This window comes from Alternaria infectoria, assembly GCF_024043175.1.
Source record: "Alternaria infectoria strain BMP 0036 chromosome Unknown scaffold_1, whole genome shotgun sequence".
Classification (NCBI taxonomy): Eukaryota; Fungi; Ascomycota; class Dothideomycetes; order Pleosporales; family Pleosporaceae; genus Alternaria; species Alternaria infectoria.
In genome coordinates, this window is record NW_026250690.1 from 3,273,168 (window position 1) to 3,289,711 (window position 16,544).

The 16,544-nt window shown below is 49.3% G+C and overlaps 6 protein-coding genes across 6 annotated transcripts; 2 read left to right on the forward strand and 4 right to left on the reverse strand.

The window, feature by feature from the left end:
- Nucleotides 1–1,088: 1,088 nt before the first annotated feature.
- On the reverse strand, nucleotides 1,089–1,848 carry J4E92_001090 (uncharacterized protein; the record flags this gene model as incomplete). Its single annotated transcript, XM_051492504.1, has 4 exons — nucleotides 1,089–1,219; nucleotides 1,270–1,318; nucleotides 1,373–1,692; nucleotides 1,758–1,848. 4 exons carry the CDS (start codon nucleotides 1,846–1,848, stop codon nucleotides 1,089–1,091), a joined length of 591 nt encoding a protein of 196 aa, XP_051358016.1.
- A 1,322-nt stretch (nucleotides 1,849–3,170) lies between these two features.
- On the forward strand, nucleotides 3,171–4,674 carry J4E92_001091 (uncharacterized protein; the record flags this gene model as incomplete). The annotated part of the gene is made up of 5 exons (XM_051492505.1): nucleotides 3,171–3,237; nucleotides 3,295–3,503; nucleotides 3,567–3,729; nucleotides 3,788–4,598; nucleotides 4,650–4,674. 5 exons carry the CDS (start codon nucleotides 3,171–3,173, stop codon nucleotides 4,672–4,674), a joined length of 1,275 nt encoding a protein of 424 aa, XP_051358017.1.
- A 402-nt stretch (nucleotides 4,675–5,076) lies between these two features.
- Nucleotides 5,077–7,302, reverse strand: J4E92_001092 (uncharacterized protein; the record flags this gene model as incomplete). Its single annotated transcript, XM_051492506.1, has 2 exons — nucleotides 5,077–6,219; nucleotides 6,271–7,302. 2 exons carry the CDS (start codon nucleotides 7,300–7,302, stop codon nucleotides 5,077–5,079), a joined length of 2,175 nt encoding a protein of 724 aa, XP_051358018.1.
- A 1,043-nt stretch (nucleotides 7,303–8,345) lies between these two features.
- Nucleotides 8,346–9,980, forward strand: J4E92_001093 (uncharacterized protein; the record flags this gene model as incomplete). The annotated part of the gene is made up of 2 exons (XM_051492507.1): nucleotides 8,346–8,634; nucleotides 8,692–9,980. 2 exons carry the CDS (start codon nucleotides 8,346–8,348, stop codon nucleotides 9,978–9,980), a joined length of 1,578 nt encoding a protein of 525 aa, XP_051358019.1.
- Nucleotides 9,981–10,306: 326 nt separating this feature from the next.
- J4E92_001094 (uncharacterized protein) lies at nucleotides 10,307–11,985 on the reverse strand (the record flags this gene model as incomplete). The annotated part of the gene is made up of 4 exons (XM_051492508.1): nucleotides 10,307–10,353; nucleotides 10,401–10,523; nucleotides 10,582–11,055; nucleotides 11,106–11,985. The coding sequence occupies 4 exons, from the start codon at nucleotides 11,983–11,985 to the stop codon at nucleotides 10,307–10,309; spliced, it is 1,524 nt and encodes a 507-aa protein (XP_051358020.1).
- Nucleotides 11,986–12,503: 518 nt separating this feature from the next.
- J4E92_001095 (uncharacterized protein) lies at nucleotides 12,504–14,797 on the reverse strand (the record flags this gene model as incomplete). Its single annotated transcript, XM_051492509.1, has 3 exons — nucleotides 12,504–14,159; nucleotides 14,209–14,475; nucleotides 14,522–14,797. The coding sequence occupies 3 exons, from the start codon at nucleotides 14,795–14,797 to the stop codon at nucleotides 12,504–12,506; spliced, it is 2,199 nt and encodes a 732-aa protein (XP_051358021.1).
- Between the last annotated feature and the right edge of the window lie 1,747 nt (nucleotides 14,798–16,544).

Sequence of the window (16,544 nt, forward strand, 5' to 3'; positions counted from 1 at the left end):
CGCCGATTGGCACCTCCACGCCTGTCACGTCCAGCCCAAGCTGTGCTCCCCGAATAAGTATACCGATGACAGCCTGCACCGACACATGACAGCCGACAAACTTTCCACAAGCAGCCGTTCTGTCATGTCGCCAACGCCCGCGCCAACAGTGCTCTACCCGCTAACCCTCCCGGCCTTGCTTCGCTACCTTCTCACCACGCAGTCAGAGACATGTCCAACACTACTCATCATTTGCTCAAGTCGGGATAGCTTCCTCCAAGATCTTGCAACATCACTGCACAATCACGGTGAACATGACGCGGATGGTCTGGAGCAGTTGGTCGCGCCAACCCTTCAAAACTTACTCACGACACGGCATGTCAAACTTGCATTCTGCGCGTCTGTGCAGGCCTTGTTAGCCTACTTGACCGCATATGGTCGGGCTGGAACCAGTGTCGCTGCCGATGCCGAGGAAGAGGAAAGAGTCGTCTTGGTGAATCCAATCGCTTTGCATGCCTCAACATCTTCCTTCTCAGCCCAAGGCCTGTCCAGATGCTTCTCGGCGGCGGCAGAAGTCGCGCTTAAGCCAGGTGTAACGCTCCATATCGCTGAGTGCGAGGGTAGGCGCGAGCGTCAGGAGGAGCCCGATAGTGACGACACAGACATGGAGAATGATGCCCAAGAGCCCTCCGCGGAAGCACGCATAAGAGATCCATGGGAACAGGACATCTCCATCTTGAGTATCTCGGCTCGGAAGATCGGATCTGGAAGCGGCGACCGAGCGTGGGCAGGTCGTACGGTCAAGGCGAAGACGATAGCTGCCAGGTGGTTCCGCTTCTACAATATCGAGGAGCAACAAACATACGCAGACCAGGGATGAAATACAACACATTGCAGTGACCAATTGTGAAACGTTTCTGCTGTTCAATTCGCCTTTGCGCCATCCAGCCGGACTTGTTGGGTCCATCTAGATGGTCGGCCGTCGCTTCGTTACTTCGTGGGAGCTTAAGCTGCCCTGGATATCCATCGCTTCCAATCGAAAGAAAATGACACCTTCCGCTACATCGATACATGAATGTCCCCATCAGCCAAACGCATGCGATCGCAAACTACCAGTCCTTCTTGATGTCGAATGACCACTTGAACTGAAGATGGGTGTGGTTGTCATCGTCGACGAACTTGGAGACGGCGGTGTAGTGGCCACGGCCGAGCATACCGGAGGGGGCAGTTTCAGGTTCGACTAGAATAGGCATTAGTGGGGTGTGGGAGACAACATGGGCGTGTACATACACTTCTTCTCGTAGTATGGCTTCTCCTCAGTGCTGGGACCGTATGAGCCCTGTCATGGCCGTTAGTGCTTGCTCATATGCTCCTCTATGGCGGATATGCTCACCATCATCTCCTGAAGCTTCTCGCTGACACCCATGCGTGAGACCTTCTGGAGGTACTTGAGACCAGACAAGATATCGTGTTGCACCTTGAACTGTGCCTTCATGCGGAACCGAGCACCTTCCTTGATGGAGAAGGGCTTTTTCTCAAGAGCCTCGACGGCACCGGGTGCGCGCAGGTCGATGACGATATCATCGCGGCCTTCGACTTCGAGAGCGAGAGAGAGGATGATGCATCGGCGGGGATCGTTGGGGTCGGAGATGTCCTTGCCTTGTCCAAGACCAAGGGACGCTTTCCACTTCTGGAGCGACTCGTCGTTCTGGTCTGTCGCCGCACGTGTTAGCCATGTGTGCAGGCAACTAGCTCCCCGGGGAAGTTGTGGAACCTACCCAGCTGCTGGTACTCGTCAATCGTCTTCTTCTCGCCAACCTTGAAGCCCTCGGTCGCCTCGGCGTGGAGGTCGTCTGCGTGGTCGGCCATGGCTGCTATCGGTGCGTACTGTGGAGGTGAGGGTGGATGTTTAGGGCAAGGCAACAAAAGAAATGTTGTGGAGAAGTCAAAGGGTCAATTGTAGGAATGAGGGGCGCGGCCTCGTGTTGAGCCTCGCGGTTAGCGGGGCACATTCACCGCTCCAGTACGTCGGCGCGTCTGATTGGCTGCGTTCCTGGTGCTTGCGGGACCCTTCAGATATGCCGCAGCTGTCCAGACTCTTGCTGCAACACGACCATGTTCGCCATGGTCCTGTCCTCAGGCAGAGAAAATTCTTGACGTACGAATTGTCTCATGGTCGAGCATGGACCAGACCCCTCTCTTGTTCTTTTTGGAACAGGCCACCGGTATCTGCAGGGTCGTGTCGCGAGCTTCTACCAGACTGACAACTTGTCGGTAAGCTCTCGAGCTTGAGCTTGAGCTTCGTGACGTGGTTAGCGCCATCGCTGGTAGCGTATGCATCCCGTCCCGGAGATATAATTCTAAAGGAATGGTACCAGGTGATGCCCGGGCAAAGAACCGATGTGGAACAAAAATCGTCTTTGTCGCTGGTTTGCGATTTGAGCATACCGTCACTTTGAGCGCCTCAATTAGTTGTGAAGATGTATTGCCGCGCGCGACCAATGATCACGAGTGCGATTAGCCATCCTAGCCGCCGACATTCTCTCTAAACTGCATCAATTGAGGCTGCATAGACCAAGTGGGAACATTGGTCGCCGTGTTTTGGGGTGAAAGGGTGATGCCCAGGTGCTGTCCACAGCAACGCGTCACGAGAGAAGAGCGGAAACGCGTGACTTTGAGCGCTTTCCCCATTGAGCCCGTGGAAAGACAGGCGACGCTTCTTCGGGCCTGCTATGCCATGACAATATCGGCACGGCCAATCGGTAAGCACTACCAGCATTGCAAATACACTAGAAAGGGTTGCCGCGAAACTTTTGCGTTCGCGCAACTGTCCGGGGTGGCTGGGGGTCTTCGTTCTGGGAGCGCTAGTGCACAGGGATAGCACCCATCGCTCCTTCCTGTCCGCCTCCGTCGCATCGCACCACCTTTCATCACGTCGATCGCGCGCTTTCACCACGCCCTCGCCCACGTCGCCATATCGTCTCGATTCGACACTCAGCTGTCTTCACTCGTCGCGCGACTCGGTCCGGCAGTACATTGTTACTGACGATTGCGCGCGTCATACGTGGACGGAACCGTCAAATCTTCACGCAACCACCTTTGCGCTGCGCGCTCCATTCATCGCCAACACGCGTTATATCACTACGCGCACATCAGGCCAGACTTCAAGACCTACCGGCAACACCTCCAAAATGGTCTCCCACCGCAACCTGCCCGAGAGGAAGAATCCTCTTCTCGAGCCCACCGAATCCACAGCCAGTACGTATACGTTGCGCATCGCGTCATTGCGACCAGTCATCTAACCATTGCGCGCAGTCGAGATCCTCATCGAGAGGCGCCGCCTAGGACAGACAAACCTCGGCGTAAAGCCCGGCGTCAGCGGTCTTACCAATGCGACCAAGCCGGAGAACATGGGCACGTTTGATTACGCGCATCTGAGGGTTCCGCTGCCGAAGGACTTGACAGGATCCGGCATCTTCACATTGAACAAGACCTCGGCTTTCCCCGAATCTTACTTTTTGATGGTACGCGTTATGAAAAAAGAAGCCGCAAGATTTCGCTCAGGATGCGACTAACACGACAAACAGCGACGCAGCAGCGATGGCTACATTAGTGCGACAGGCATGTTCAAGGCTGCATTCCCATGGGCTTCGGTCGTAGAGGAAGATATGGAGCGCAAGTACCAAAAGACATTCCCTTCTGCAGGCGCCGAAGAGGTTGCTGGAAGCGTATGGATTGCGCCTGAAGAGGGTGAGTAACTTACCTTCACCTGTTCTCGAAAGCTCGCGCTAACTAAAGGTCCCTCTAGCTCTCGCGTTGTCTGATGAATATTCTATGCGCCATTGGATTGAGGCACTTCTAGACCCCGCGCCGATCGAAAAGGGCAACAAGGACAAATCAAACACGCATATCCAAATGCCACCAAAGTTTGATGTCGCAAACGCCACACCCGTAACTCTCCCCGCACCCGGTCTTCGCACAACTCGCGCCCGCTCGGCTCGATCTGTATCACCTAGCCGAGGCGCAACTCCCAGCAGCCGAAAGTTTGCGACTCCACGAAAGTCGCGAGCCACAAGAAGCACAATGAAGCCTGACCTTACCAAGGCCGATGAGGCTGTCACCCCATCAAGCGCTCTGCAAGCAATCATTGCGAACGGTACCACACCTTCTGAGTCCGTCGCATCATCCGTCGATGGCGATGTGAAGGAGAAGGAGGCAGTGTCTGAGCCCAAGACTGAGCCAGACGTCAAGGAGGGCACAGTTCACATTCAAGTCGAGCAGACCGTGGAGACAAACGGCGACACTGAGAAGACCAGCACCAACGTCACCGTCGATGTCCCTCACAGCCATGCTGCGCTTCCCGAGCCAGAAGATCCTACCGCCATGATCGAGGAGGCCAAGCGCATGGTCGCAGAAGCACAACGGCTAGAAGGCGACTCGTCGGCCAATGTCACCAAGTCGACAAAGCGTGGCATTGAGGACGTTTTGGAGGCTGAAGATCTCGCCGCTGAGCGTATGAGCAAACTTGCAAAGGTTGCTTACACCACCGAGCAAAAGTTGACCAAGGAGAAGGTCACACGGAGAGCACTTGTTGGCATGGGCGTCATGGCAATCATAGGGTATGTCTCCACTTCCCACATTCAAATCTGAGCACAACTAACGATACATAGCACCGCCTTCCAATACCTCGCATAGGCCCACCACCATTTTCCTTGAACCCTACGGTCTCGCGCATGTTTTGGGTATTTGGAGGCTCGCCCCCCGCGCTTGAGTTCCAACGTGCTTTACTTCATTTCGATTTGTTCGCAGATACCACCACCACCCAAATTTTCTTTCATCTTTTTTCACAGGCGTACAGGGAGGAGGCTTGTACGTTATTGCACGAAAGGACAAACGGTGGCTGGCTCCCTTTTGGAAAGAAAAATGAACTTTTCAGGGACTTGTTCTCAGTGGCGGGAGCGGCAACACATTCGTTCTTGTGTGAATGCAGAGACTGGGTTGTCCGGGTGGTCAACAGTAGAGTATTTTAATCTGATATCCCCCCCTATTTTCACTGTTGCCAATGTAAATATATCTGTGTGTCTATGAAGCTAGTCCTTACTTTGTTCCGCTCGCATTAGCCAGTTCTCCCACTTTCTTGACCGCCTCTTCAAAGTCGTCGAAGGCATGGATGGGCAGTTTGGCTTCTTCCAGTACCTTTTGCCCTTTCTCCTCGTTTGTTCCCCTTAGTCTGACAACCACTGGTTTCTCCACCCCAATCTCCTTGAACGCCATGATGATGCCCTCGGCAATCATATCACACAACGTCAGCCCTCCAAAGATATTTACAAACACAACAGACACCCGGGGGTCGGACAGAATAAGCTTGAAGGACGTCTTAATCGTCGCGGACGTCGCTTTCCCGCCCGTGTCCAAGAAATTAGCAGCAGAAGTCGAACAAGGTGGCTGTGAAAGCCGCAGAGACAGCGTATCAATAGTATTGAGTGCCAGTCCAGCGCCATTCACCAAAGTTCCGATCAAGTTTCGCGGTCCCTCTTCTGCTGTGGAAGACGGCGGCGTCTGTGTCCCCGCCTGAGTAGTCCCCGGCGGAAATTCAGGAGACCCCAGCGGTATGTACACTATACCGGCTTCTTCAGCTTCTCGATCTGTTGCTGAAACAGACTCTTGATCATGGAGAGCATGGAGATCGGCTTGTCTCTTGCCTGACTTGAACGCCGCGTCGTCGAAGAATAGGTATGGCTCGTAGATGAGTATTTCATCACTTTCGACAGATAGAGCGACTTTGACGTGGGCGTCGATTGCTTCTTTCTCTTTGTATAATTTCCATAAATTGTTGATCAGTTCGACAGTTTGGGCTTTGGCCATTGGTGGGGCGGCGTCGAGTTGCATGTGTGCGATTGCGGCTTGGATGACTTCTTTACTGGGACCTGAACGGTAGTCGAAGGGAAAACGGCGGACGCGTTGATTCAGTTTGGCAGGGTTTGCGGTGGGTGATGCTATGATTGAGGGACTGCGTGCTGAGCGGTGTGGGGAAATGCCTAGGTAATGTGTCGAAGGCGAGCCCTCTGGTGGTGTTGTCAGGTCGATTTTGTATGTCGCGAGAAGGTTCGTGGATTGGTCTTTGGTAAGGTGGAGAGAACGTCTTTGCTGAAATGAGATTGATGGTGTAGTGGAAATGACAGGCCGCCGTGTGAAGCTTGAAGTGTGATACGAGCGGCGCTGTTGAGCTGCCGATTGTTCCTGGTCACTGTCAGTATCTGCATGTATTGTTGCCCCGAGGTCAAGTCATACAATCTTCTTCACGTTGCGACCGGACTTTGCAAGAATGTCTTTCATCACACCACCAAACTTGGCAGGATGGTCCACCATAGTCACACCAGCATCCTCCAGCGCTTTGTATTTTGAAGCCGCAGTACCTTCTCCTAGACCAACCCAAGCTCCCGCATGACCCATGACTTTGCCAGGCGGTGCTTCAAAGCCTCCGATGACAGCAGCGATAGGTTTCGGGTTCTTGACACGCTTTCTGTAATCTTTGATCCAGTCTGCTGCCTCCTCTTCTGTTGTACCGCCTAGCTCACCAACGATAATGATAGCCTCTGTATCCTCATCACCCTCGAAAACTTTCAACGCGTCAACGAAGTTGGTTCCAGCCACCACGTCACCCCCTACTGCGATACAAAGACTTTGTCCAACACCAGCCCTTGTCAGAGATCCGACGGTTTCGTATGAGAGAGTTCCAGATTTTGCCACAATGCCGATGTGTCCGGGAGAGAACGTGGGAAGTGGTTGGAATCCAATCCTGCATCTTCCAATCGCGGAGATTATTCCTGGAGCGTTGGCACCCACAAGCCGCGACTTGGACTGCGACTGTAGCATGGAATGTATCCTCATCATATCATGCAACGGAATATGCTCAGCGACTGCAACGATGAGCGGCACCTCGGCTTCAATCGCCTCTTCAATTGCAGCAGTGGCTTGGTGAGCTGCCACATAGATTCCGGTCGCATCAGGCTTCAGCTGTTCCATTGCAGCCCTCACAGATGGCAGGACAGGCAGTCCAAGATGCTCGCCTGAACCATTCGGCTTTACGCCGCCGACAACATTGGTTCCCCATGCTATTGACTCTTTCGCGTTTGCCGTAGCTTGCTTGCCGGTGAATCCTTGAAATATAACGCGAGTGTGTGATCCGATCTTGAGATTCTGAATGGTGTCATCGTAGTTGCTGTATCGTGAAGAGGCCGAAAAAGTAGCACAGGGTATCTGTTGGCCAGGTTTTCGCGCCGTCCGAACGTTGCGCAACACTCGCGCTTGCTGTGATAGCATACTGGATGGGAAGTGTCGGAGCTGTCAATTGAACGTCATAGACCGCAATACTCCCGGGAAAGAACCGTCGGAACGATCGCGAGCCAGGTCCCAATCGCGAAAAGGAAAAAGAATTCAACGTCGCAGGATAACTCTACCGTCTTTTCACAATTTGAGTGTACTGATGATACTTTGATGAGCTCAGAGGTGTCGGGAACAACCGACGTGCATTGCGGCTACATGCAAGTAGCCGACTGGACCCCTCATGCGTCCGGACCTCGGAGAACGTCGGAATTCATCTGGAGTTCTCGATATGGGCTATGGACATCTCATATCATGGTGTTTTCTTACGATTTCTCCCCGATGGCCGACAGACATCGGCCAGAGCTGACGCGCTTCAGCTAGTTTGGATGATGAGCAGTCTGTACCTAGGTAGTACCTCGGCATGATCTAGACAAGGAGAAGTACCATGCCTCGAGCCAACGAAATGACAAAACAGTCTTTGAATGACACTGTATCACCTGTCGGCATCATTTCATTATTGTGTTCAAAACCAAATTTCATGTGCGACTATGCGCAGACCTCGGCATGTTTTCGTGTCGCACGCCCAGCCAGAAGGTGCCTTGCATGCTTACCCCAGATCCGCGGAAGTGGGTCGCGTGACGTTGTTGGCGTCGGCTCGCGTGGCATTTTACACATCACCCGCCATGTCAAACAAGACAATTGACCGCCCGCGCGACCCCGTCCACCGCCTCCTACTCGTCCACGCACTCCGCTAGTCCTGGCACGCGACTTACCGTCATCATCGTGATCGAGAATCATGGCCGATGAAAGGGATGACCGCCGAAGCGCAAAGCATGGACGCCTGGGGCCTCGGGGGCCATGGGCGGCTCTTGTGTCTCTTTGATCGACTACTAACACCTAGACTCCACGAGATCTCTCTTCTGCTTCCTCATTTTGTTTTCTGCTCCGCTGTGCGCTAGTTATGAACTGCTAATTATACTACACTTCTTCCAGTGTCCTAGTCCATCGGCCCTACCCAGTCAATCCGACAGTCAGCTGTCATGCTTCCTCGCGTAGTCCTCCTTGCAGGCTTCCTCCACCACGCCTATGCCTTCTCAATACCGCGTCTTCCTCCGCTGAGTACTTTCGTCGGCGCCAGTCGAACACAAACGCAGCAGCAACCGCTGCAAGATACGCTCGATGCGTGGATCGAGCAGGAAGAGCGCATAGCTCTAGACAAACTCCTGGCAAATGTCGCGCCCGGTGGTAGTAATATCCAAGGCAAGGGCGTAGCGGATGGCACGGTCATTGCGAGTCCGAGTCGGGATGGGCCAGATTACTGGTTTCAGTGTAAGTTGCACCCGACCTATGGCTGCCACTGAGCGCCTACTAATACACTTCGAACAGGGGTTCGCGATGCTGCGATCACTATGAACACCCTCGTAGATGTCTACGCCGACGAACCGTCCTCTTCTCGCGGGTCCGCACTCTCTCACATCCTCGACGCGTATACCTCCCTCTCGAGCAATATCCAGCATACCTTAAACCCATCCGGTACCTTTGACGATCTTTCTGGGCTTGGTGAACCCAAGTTCCACGTAGACGGAACACCCTTTACTGGCTCATGGGGACGCCCTCAGCGTGATGGCCCAGCCCTGCGTGCGCTGACGCTAATGCACTATCTACGCGAATACAATGCTTCACACCCTTTGCTCTGGAGCTCGGAGTCAGCTGAAGACTTCTTCCGACCATACTATGCCGTGGAGATGCCTCCACGTAGTGTCATCAAGGCTGACCTGGAGTACGTCAGCCACTTCTGGAATCAGTCGAGCTTCGATCTCTGGGAAGAAGTTGAGGGTCTGCACTTCTTCAACTTGATGGTCAGCGCAAGAAGTTTGAGAGAGGGCACCGACCTTGCAAGGACGTTCGGAGACATGGGTGCAGCGGCCTGGTACGAGGAGCAAGCTGGGTACATCGAGGCTTTCCTCGGCAAGTTCTGGGATGCACAGCAAGGCCATCTCGTTGAGACACTGTCAAGCCAGCGCAGCGGATTGGACTGTGGGTTGCTCCTTGGCTCGCTCCACGCTTTACCCGCAGGCGATTCCGAAAGTGATATTGTATATCCACCATGGTCTGACGAGATGCTCATGTCGCTTCTGGCTCTGACTCGCGACCAACGCGATCGCTTCCCCATCAATAGCAGCCCTTCCAACGACGACCAGGATGACGACATAGAAGAAGATTCTTTCGAAGGCACTGGCCTTGGTCGATACCCCGAGGATGTTTACGACGGATACGGCACCTCTAACCGTGGTGGCAATCCCTGGTTCTTGTGCACTTCGTCAGCCGCTGAGGTCCTCTACCGCACCGCAGCACACATTTCGGTCGCCGGCAACCTAACCATCTCTAACACCGGTCTACCATTCTTCGAAGCTCTCCTCGCAACTTCTTCCCTCTTTGTTGATGTTGGTACCTACGGTGATTCCGATGCGCTCTTCCACTCCGTTATTGAGCGCCTGCACACCACTGCCGACCAATTCCTCGAGGTCATCAAGACGCACGTTGATGATGAGGGAAGTATGAGTGAGCAGTTCGACCGCGTGACGGGCTACATGAGGGGAGCCAACGATCTGACCTGGAGCTACGGAGCATTCTTACAAGCGGTCCGAGCGAGGAAGGTGTCCATGAACCTATGACAGGTGCTGCAATTGAGGTGGCACGTTTACAGAGAAGTACATGATGAGTTATGAATTACGAATACTACACGACACACGATCAGCGTGGAGTTGGTCCAGCTGTTACTATGATTGTTAAGACCTGATACCCTCGTTATAGCGCAATGTTATCTTTACACATTTGTCATACTACAACATTGATGCCATGTGATGAGAATGAGTTGCACATTGGAAAATGAAGCGAACATGAGTATAAGCATTATTATGTATACATTATAGTATATGGTCAGTATTGCGAACAAACGTCCAAAACGTAATGGCATGGGGAAGATAAGTGTGCTTCCATACTAGTCGAGAGGCCAATATTCGTGAATGTTGTGTTGTGTTTTCCATCCTGTTCAATGTTAGTACAGAACATAGTGCCAGTTGCAGCAGACTTACTCATAAACCAGCAGCAGAAGGGGAAGAACAGCGTGTTGACTGCTCCCCAAGCAAGCAGAATACCGAAATCCAGTCCTATCCTTGAATGTAGATCGAATAGTATCGAGCGACTTCCTTCGACAACTGCGCATATGATGTTAGCAGTTGATAGCGACGACACGTGGAGATGAGTAAAACTCACTTGAATGTAGCGGCCAGGCGTATCCCCACCTGTAGAACCCAGGCGCGATCTCGATATCATAAAACGCAGTGGAAACATTGCTAATGACCCAGAAGATCAAAAATAATCCCATCCACGGCATACCCACAATCATCGCCACGTTCTCACAGGCCAGTCCCAGCGCGATCATGCCACAGAAATTCAGCATCCAGTACACGACAAACGTGCCACTTCCGTATGCCACCGGATTGCCTTCCATCATGTTCGTGACTTGCGTTTCGCTGGTGATGGAGTTGGTGTGCCAGAAATTGATTTGGAAAGCCATGGATACGAAGGAGTAGGCAAGTGAAAGCATTAAGTAGGCGCATATCGTAGCACACCATCGCCAGACGATGAGTTGCTTAAACTTGAGAGGCGGGTGGTTTTCGGGCTTGAGGTATTGCATGTGGATGGGCATGTAGAATGAGAAGCTGAAGAAGGATATGATGATGAGATCTGCGAATTTTGTTAGCCACAGCCAAGGTGGGAGTTGTAAGGCGTCTTACAGATGAGTCCGATGGACACAGCGGGAATGCCAGTGTATGGATAGAAAGGCCGCAGGTTGAACTCAGAAAAGCCAATCGCCGGGTTGATGGCCTGGGGTACGTTCTGAATGTTCGATAGTACTGCTGGGTCGCTCGCCCTCTGCATAGCCATCTGTGCCCATTGCTGTCCGACCATACTCTGGGCCTGCGTCATAAACTGGCTGATAATGGGGAACATGAAATCAAACCAGTTCGTGTCGTCTCTGGCGTCTTGGTATATCAATTGGCATGCTCCCAGGGGATCGTAACTCGTATTCCCGTTGGCGATAGCAGAGTACAACAGCGCGCTCGCGTTGGGGTTGATGACAATGGCGGCCCAGGCATCCCAGTTATAGACAGCTTGTCGGACTTCTAATGGATCGTTGTTGAAATCTGAACCAGGTCGAACACCCCATCCCAACGTCGGCTGGCCGCTGCTCAGCTGTTGTTGTACTAATTGCGTGATGGTCGGTCCAACGAATGGCGCGTTTCCCGTGTTGTCGTAAGGCGCCGCTCCATCCATGTCCACGACATACACCAGTAAATGGCTCAGCCTATTTTCAACCTTGAAAAATACGGCCCAGTACAGCGATAGCACACAGAGGATGAATGCCATGAGGAAAGCCGTCGTGATGATCCATTTTACGAATGCGCGGTTGCGTACTTGTCGCAGGTCGGGATGCCAGAACCCCACAGGTTGCATCTCAGACTGTTCCTGTTTCCCGTTGCCATTCTCCGCTTCCTTGGGCGCCGTCTTCCCGCGATTCGTTTCTGGGTGTCCATTCGTGCCTTCTTCTGCGTTGATTTGGGCTGGAGGGCGAAAAGCGCGTGGTAAGCGGATGCGATTGATTAATTGCGACATGGCGAGTTGGGAAGGACCGACACAGCACTAGCGCTGTCGAGTGAGTTTACCGTCCACAAGTCGTCCTTGGAAAAGCTTGCTATCCTTGGGAAATCCATGGCGGCCGATTGCTTTTATTTGTTGTTGCGATTCTTTTCGTTAGGGGCTTTTGCTCGATGGAAGGGACATCTATGACGTATTAGCGAGTTTTAGATCGAAGCGTTGTGGTGACGTTCGCAGCCGCGAGATCCTAGCTCCTTCCTTTAGCTCCGCGGTAGCGGGCGAGTTGTCTAGATTTGCTACTAGTTTTATGTTGACTGTCGCAGCGCATCGATTATGAATGCCTTTCTTACTTGTGCATGTCTCGCATTCAGACTAGTAATAGCATCTCGTGGCGTTCGTACGGCCACCCCGCTCCGCATTAGAACGCGCAGCGCGCTCGCTATTTTGTATCATTGCTTCATCCCATCAAATCTCCGGTGTGGCTACTACTTCGGTACACGCGGGTGCTACATATCCCTTTCTGTGCTCTTCATCCATCAGCATCGCTCGAATACTCGGTATAGACCTTTCAGATTCGCGACCTCCATCACTCCACCTTGCAGTAATCCCTTTGTGCCCACGAGCCTAGCCTTGCAAGCAGGGAAGATGGTAAACTCGATCGCTCGCAGGAGTTTCTTCCGCCTTGCTGCAATTTCGGGATCTTCCTCAAGGACCTTAGCCTTGCCTTTACCATCGTCACCTGCTTGTGCCGAGGGCGACAGAGGCAGACTTTCAGGTACATAGAAAGAAGCAATCTCGCGCAGCAACGTCTGGAAGCATCCTTTCTCCTCATTCCAATTAACGTGCGGTCCAAGACGCAGTAGGAATTGAGGGAGTTTGGCCATAGAGGGCGTGTAGTCTTTCATCAGCAGCGGGATAGAGCAGAGTTCGCCTTCTGGTGTAATCTCCATAGAGAAGTATTCGCTCAGCAGCGCTGCCTTGCTGATCAACTGCTCTTTCACTACTTCAACAACCTCATCCCAGTCTATTTCGTCTGCCGCATCGCCTGCATTCTTCTTTTCCTGTTCTGCAGCAACCTTGAGTAAGTCACGTAGCGGCAAGGGTGGGTTAAAGCGTATCTTGCCGTAGTTGGCAAAGTCGGTCAGACCGACCTGGTAGAAGTACTCGTTGCAGAGCATACCGTAATCGACAAGGAATAGCTTTACACCGCCTTGTATAGCCGCTATTCGCTTCTGCTCGTCGACAATACCAACAAACGTATGCGTTGAAATGATGTCGGTAAGCTCGTTATGCATTGCATCTCGAACCTCCGCACGAAGATCTTTGACGGATGTGAGACGACACGCGATTGGTTCCTTTTCTGCGAACTCATATTCCATCTCTTCTTCGTCGTTTGCAATCTCTTCGACGGACTTTTGCGGCTGCAACATTGACGTAATCTTGCGTGCTGAAGAATCCGTACGGACAAGGTTGGTTTCGTCTCGCTTTTTGGACGCTGTATGCGGCGCTCTTCGGCCGCTACGGTCTGATGCATCGCCTGTGGCAGGTGTCGAAGGTATGATCTGCTTCATGGGCGTTACAAAAGGAACTTTGGGGTTTGAAAGCAAGGACTGGGTCATGAAAGTCCTGCTCGTATCGACCTTACTCAAGTTTTCGCGGATCGAGTCGCAGATGACGGCTATGATCTCATCTTCATTGAGGAAGTGAACCTCGCGTTTTGTAGGATGCACGTTTACATCCACTCGCTGTGGCTCGATTTCGAGACTTAGATAGAAGAACGGATGAGCTCCTTTCGGTAGAAACGTGGCGTAAGTCTGCTCAACACTCTTCTTGATCGCGGGCGACTCTACCGCTCGGTGGTTGATGAAGAGCAGCATTACTGTTCTTTTCGCAGTATAATTTGCGTTACTGACCCAACCGTCGCACTTGAAGCCCCAGCGGTCGTCTTTGACGTTCAGGGCTACCAAATCGCTTGCAGCAGAATTGCCATGGATCGTTCGAATCCGGTCCTTGACGGTAGCAGAAGCAGGTACGGTTATGCTATTGTTTTCGCCTGCCTTCTTGCAGGAGAAGGCAACGCCTGCGCAGTGGACAGCATAACGTCCGATGAGCTCGAGAATCTTCGCGTACTCTTCGCTAGCGGAACGGAAAGCTCGCCGCCGAGAAGGAACATTGTAGAAGAGATCCTCAACCTAGCACCTCGTTAGTTACTGCCACAGCGCTGGGGGAGGACGAACATACTGTAATGATCGTGCCCTGTCGGCCAGCCTTAGGCTTTGGTTCGGCACTCTGGCCAGGCTTCGCACTTGAAAGTTTACCATCCGCAAAATGCGCTTCCCACGCGCAGCTCGACTCCTTTGTCCTCGTAGTAACTTTGAGATGAGCAATGTGACTGATACTCGCCAGCGCCTCGCCACGAAAGCCGTACGTCCCAATAGAAGTCAGGTCCTCGAATGCCTTGAGTTTGGAAGTAGTAAAACGTTCACATAAGATTGGCAGGTCTTCTTTCTGAGGGAAGTCAGCATGTGATGACTCTGAGAACATCAAGACATACATCGATGCCGTGACCATTGTCGGTGATCTGGAGCAACTTGAGGCCGCCGTCTTTAACTAGGACCTCCAATGCAGTCGACCCTGCATCAACAGCATTCTCAATCAGCTCTTTCAACGCGTGCACTGGCGCGACAATGATTTCTCCGGCCGCGATTTTGTTGACGACATCTTGCGATAGTGCCTTGATTCGGCGCGGCGCGGGAAGTGGTAGACTGTCATCGCCTTTTCTTTTCGTTCCACGTGGCGATGACGTCGAAATATCCATGTCATCTGCCATGATCGCACGCTAAGTTGCGCATTCGAATTGTAATTTGTGGCGATGTTGGTGACTGATGCACGATGGAAACATGAGCAGTACGGGGAAGCGCGATGGATAACGAGCCCCACTTTCACGGTGTCACGTGGCCAGCCTAACACAGGCATCGCCACGCATCGACCTCTAAGCCTTAAGTAGAAAGAATAGAGTACGCCTTTAACTTAGACTATAGTCTAGTTTTAAGTTAAGCTAAGTCTTTAAAATAGTACTTTAGTATATAGTATAATTATAATAGCTTTAATATTATTTACTAAAGTACTACTAGTTTAGTATATTACTATTAGGTTCTAGCTCTAAAAAGTCTAGACTAACTTAGTACTAGCTATAAATACTTTAAAATTACTATTATAGCTTAGTAGTAATTTATTTCTAGTTTTTTTAAAATAATATACTTAATTATAGTTTAATATTATATATTTAGTATTTAACTAACTCTATTATATAATATTTAAATTACTTTACTTTATAATACTTTTATATATACTATTTAGATATAATAAGCTTTAAAGTAAGTTTTTTTAGTATAATATAATATAGTAGTAAGTAAGCTATACTATTCTTATACGTAATAAATAATAACTAGAAAAAATTAGCTTTTATATTTTTAGAAGTAGTAATACTATTTACTAAAAAACTTATAAACTTATTAGAAGCTTTTTTAGATATTACTAACTTAGTTTTAATTATTAGAAATAGTAATATACTATTAAAGTTTATTTTAGAGCTAACTAAGCTTTTATAAGCTACTACTACTAAAAGTAAAAATAAATAAGCTATTTTAACTTATAAACTTAAAAAGTTATATAAGTAAAAATAATTAAAGTATACTTATTAAGATATAGTCTATCTTAAAAAATTAAAGTATAAAGTATTTATAAGTAACTACTTAGCTTTTAAAAAATATATTACTTACTATACTTTAACTATAAGAAATAAGTTCTAGTTAAATTTAAAAGCTTTATACTCTAAGAACTTAAAGATATTTACTATATATAACTACTTATAGTATAACTACTAAATATATAATTATAAAACTATTTTTAGAGAAGTACTTTTTATTTTTTTAATAAGTATCTAAAAAGTAGACTTTACTATAAGATTTTTTAATAAAACTACTTACTTTACTTAAAATACTTACTTTTAAAACTATATAAAACTTAAAGTGTTTTAGATACTTACTTAAAAAAAACTTAAAGTAGTTATACTTAATATACTTAGTTCTAAGTTATTATAGTACTTTATAGTTTATAATAAACTTAAGTAAGCTAAATAAAAGCTAAATTAGAATCTTAACTTTTTTTTAGTTTACTTTAATATACTTTAGAGTAAACTAAGTAACTATTTAAAAAAGTAGTACTATATAAACTTTATAAGTACTTTTCTTTTTAATATTTAAAAAAAGCTTCTACTTTAAGATTAAAAAAACTATAATATAGTCTTTAAGCTTAATACTTTAGCTTACTACTATTAAAGTAAGATAAAGTATACTACTATACTTTTTAAGTATTTAGCTTATAAAAAAAGTTTTATAGCTATTAGACTTAAAACTTTTTTTTAGAGTTTTCTTAAACTTAGAAAAAAGCTAAAAAAAAGTAGATTTAGTAAAATCTAACTTATAACTAGCTAAATTAAACTAAAATAGTTTAAAAGACTTTAGTATAACTTATTAAAAGTATAATAAAACTAAATACTTCTAAAAAGACTATCT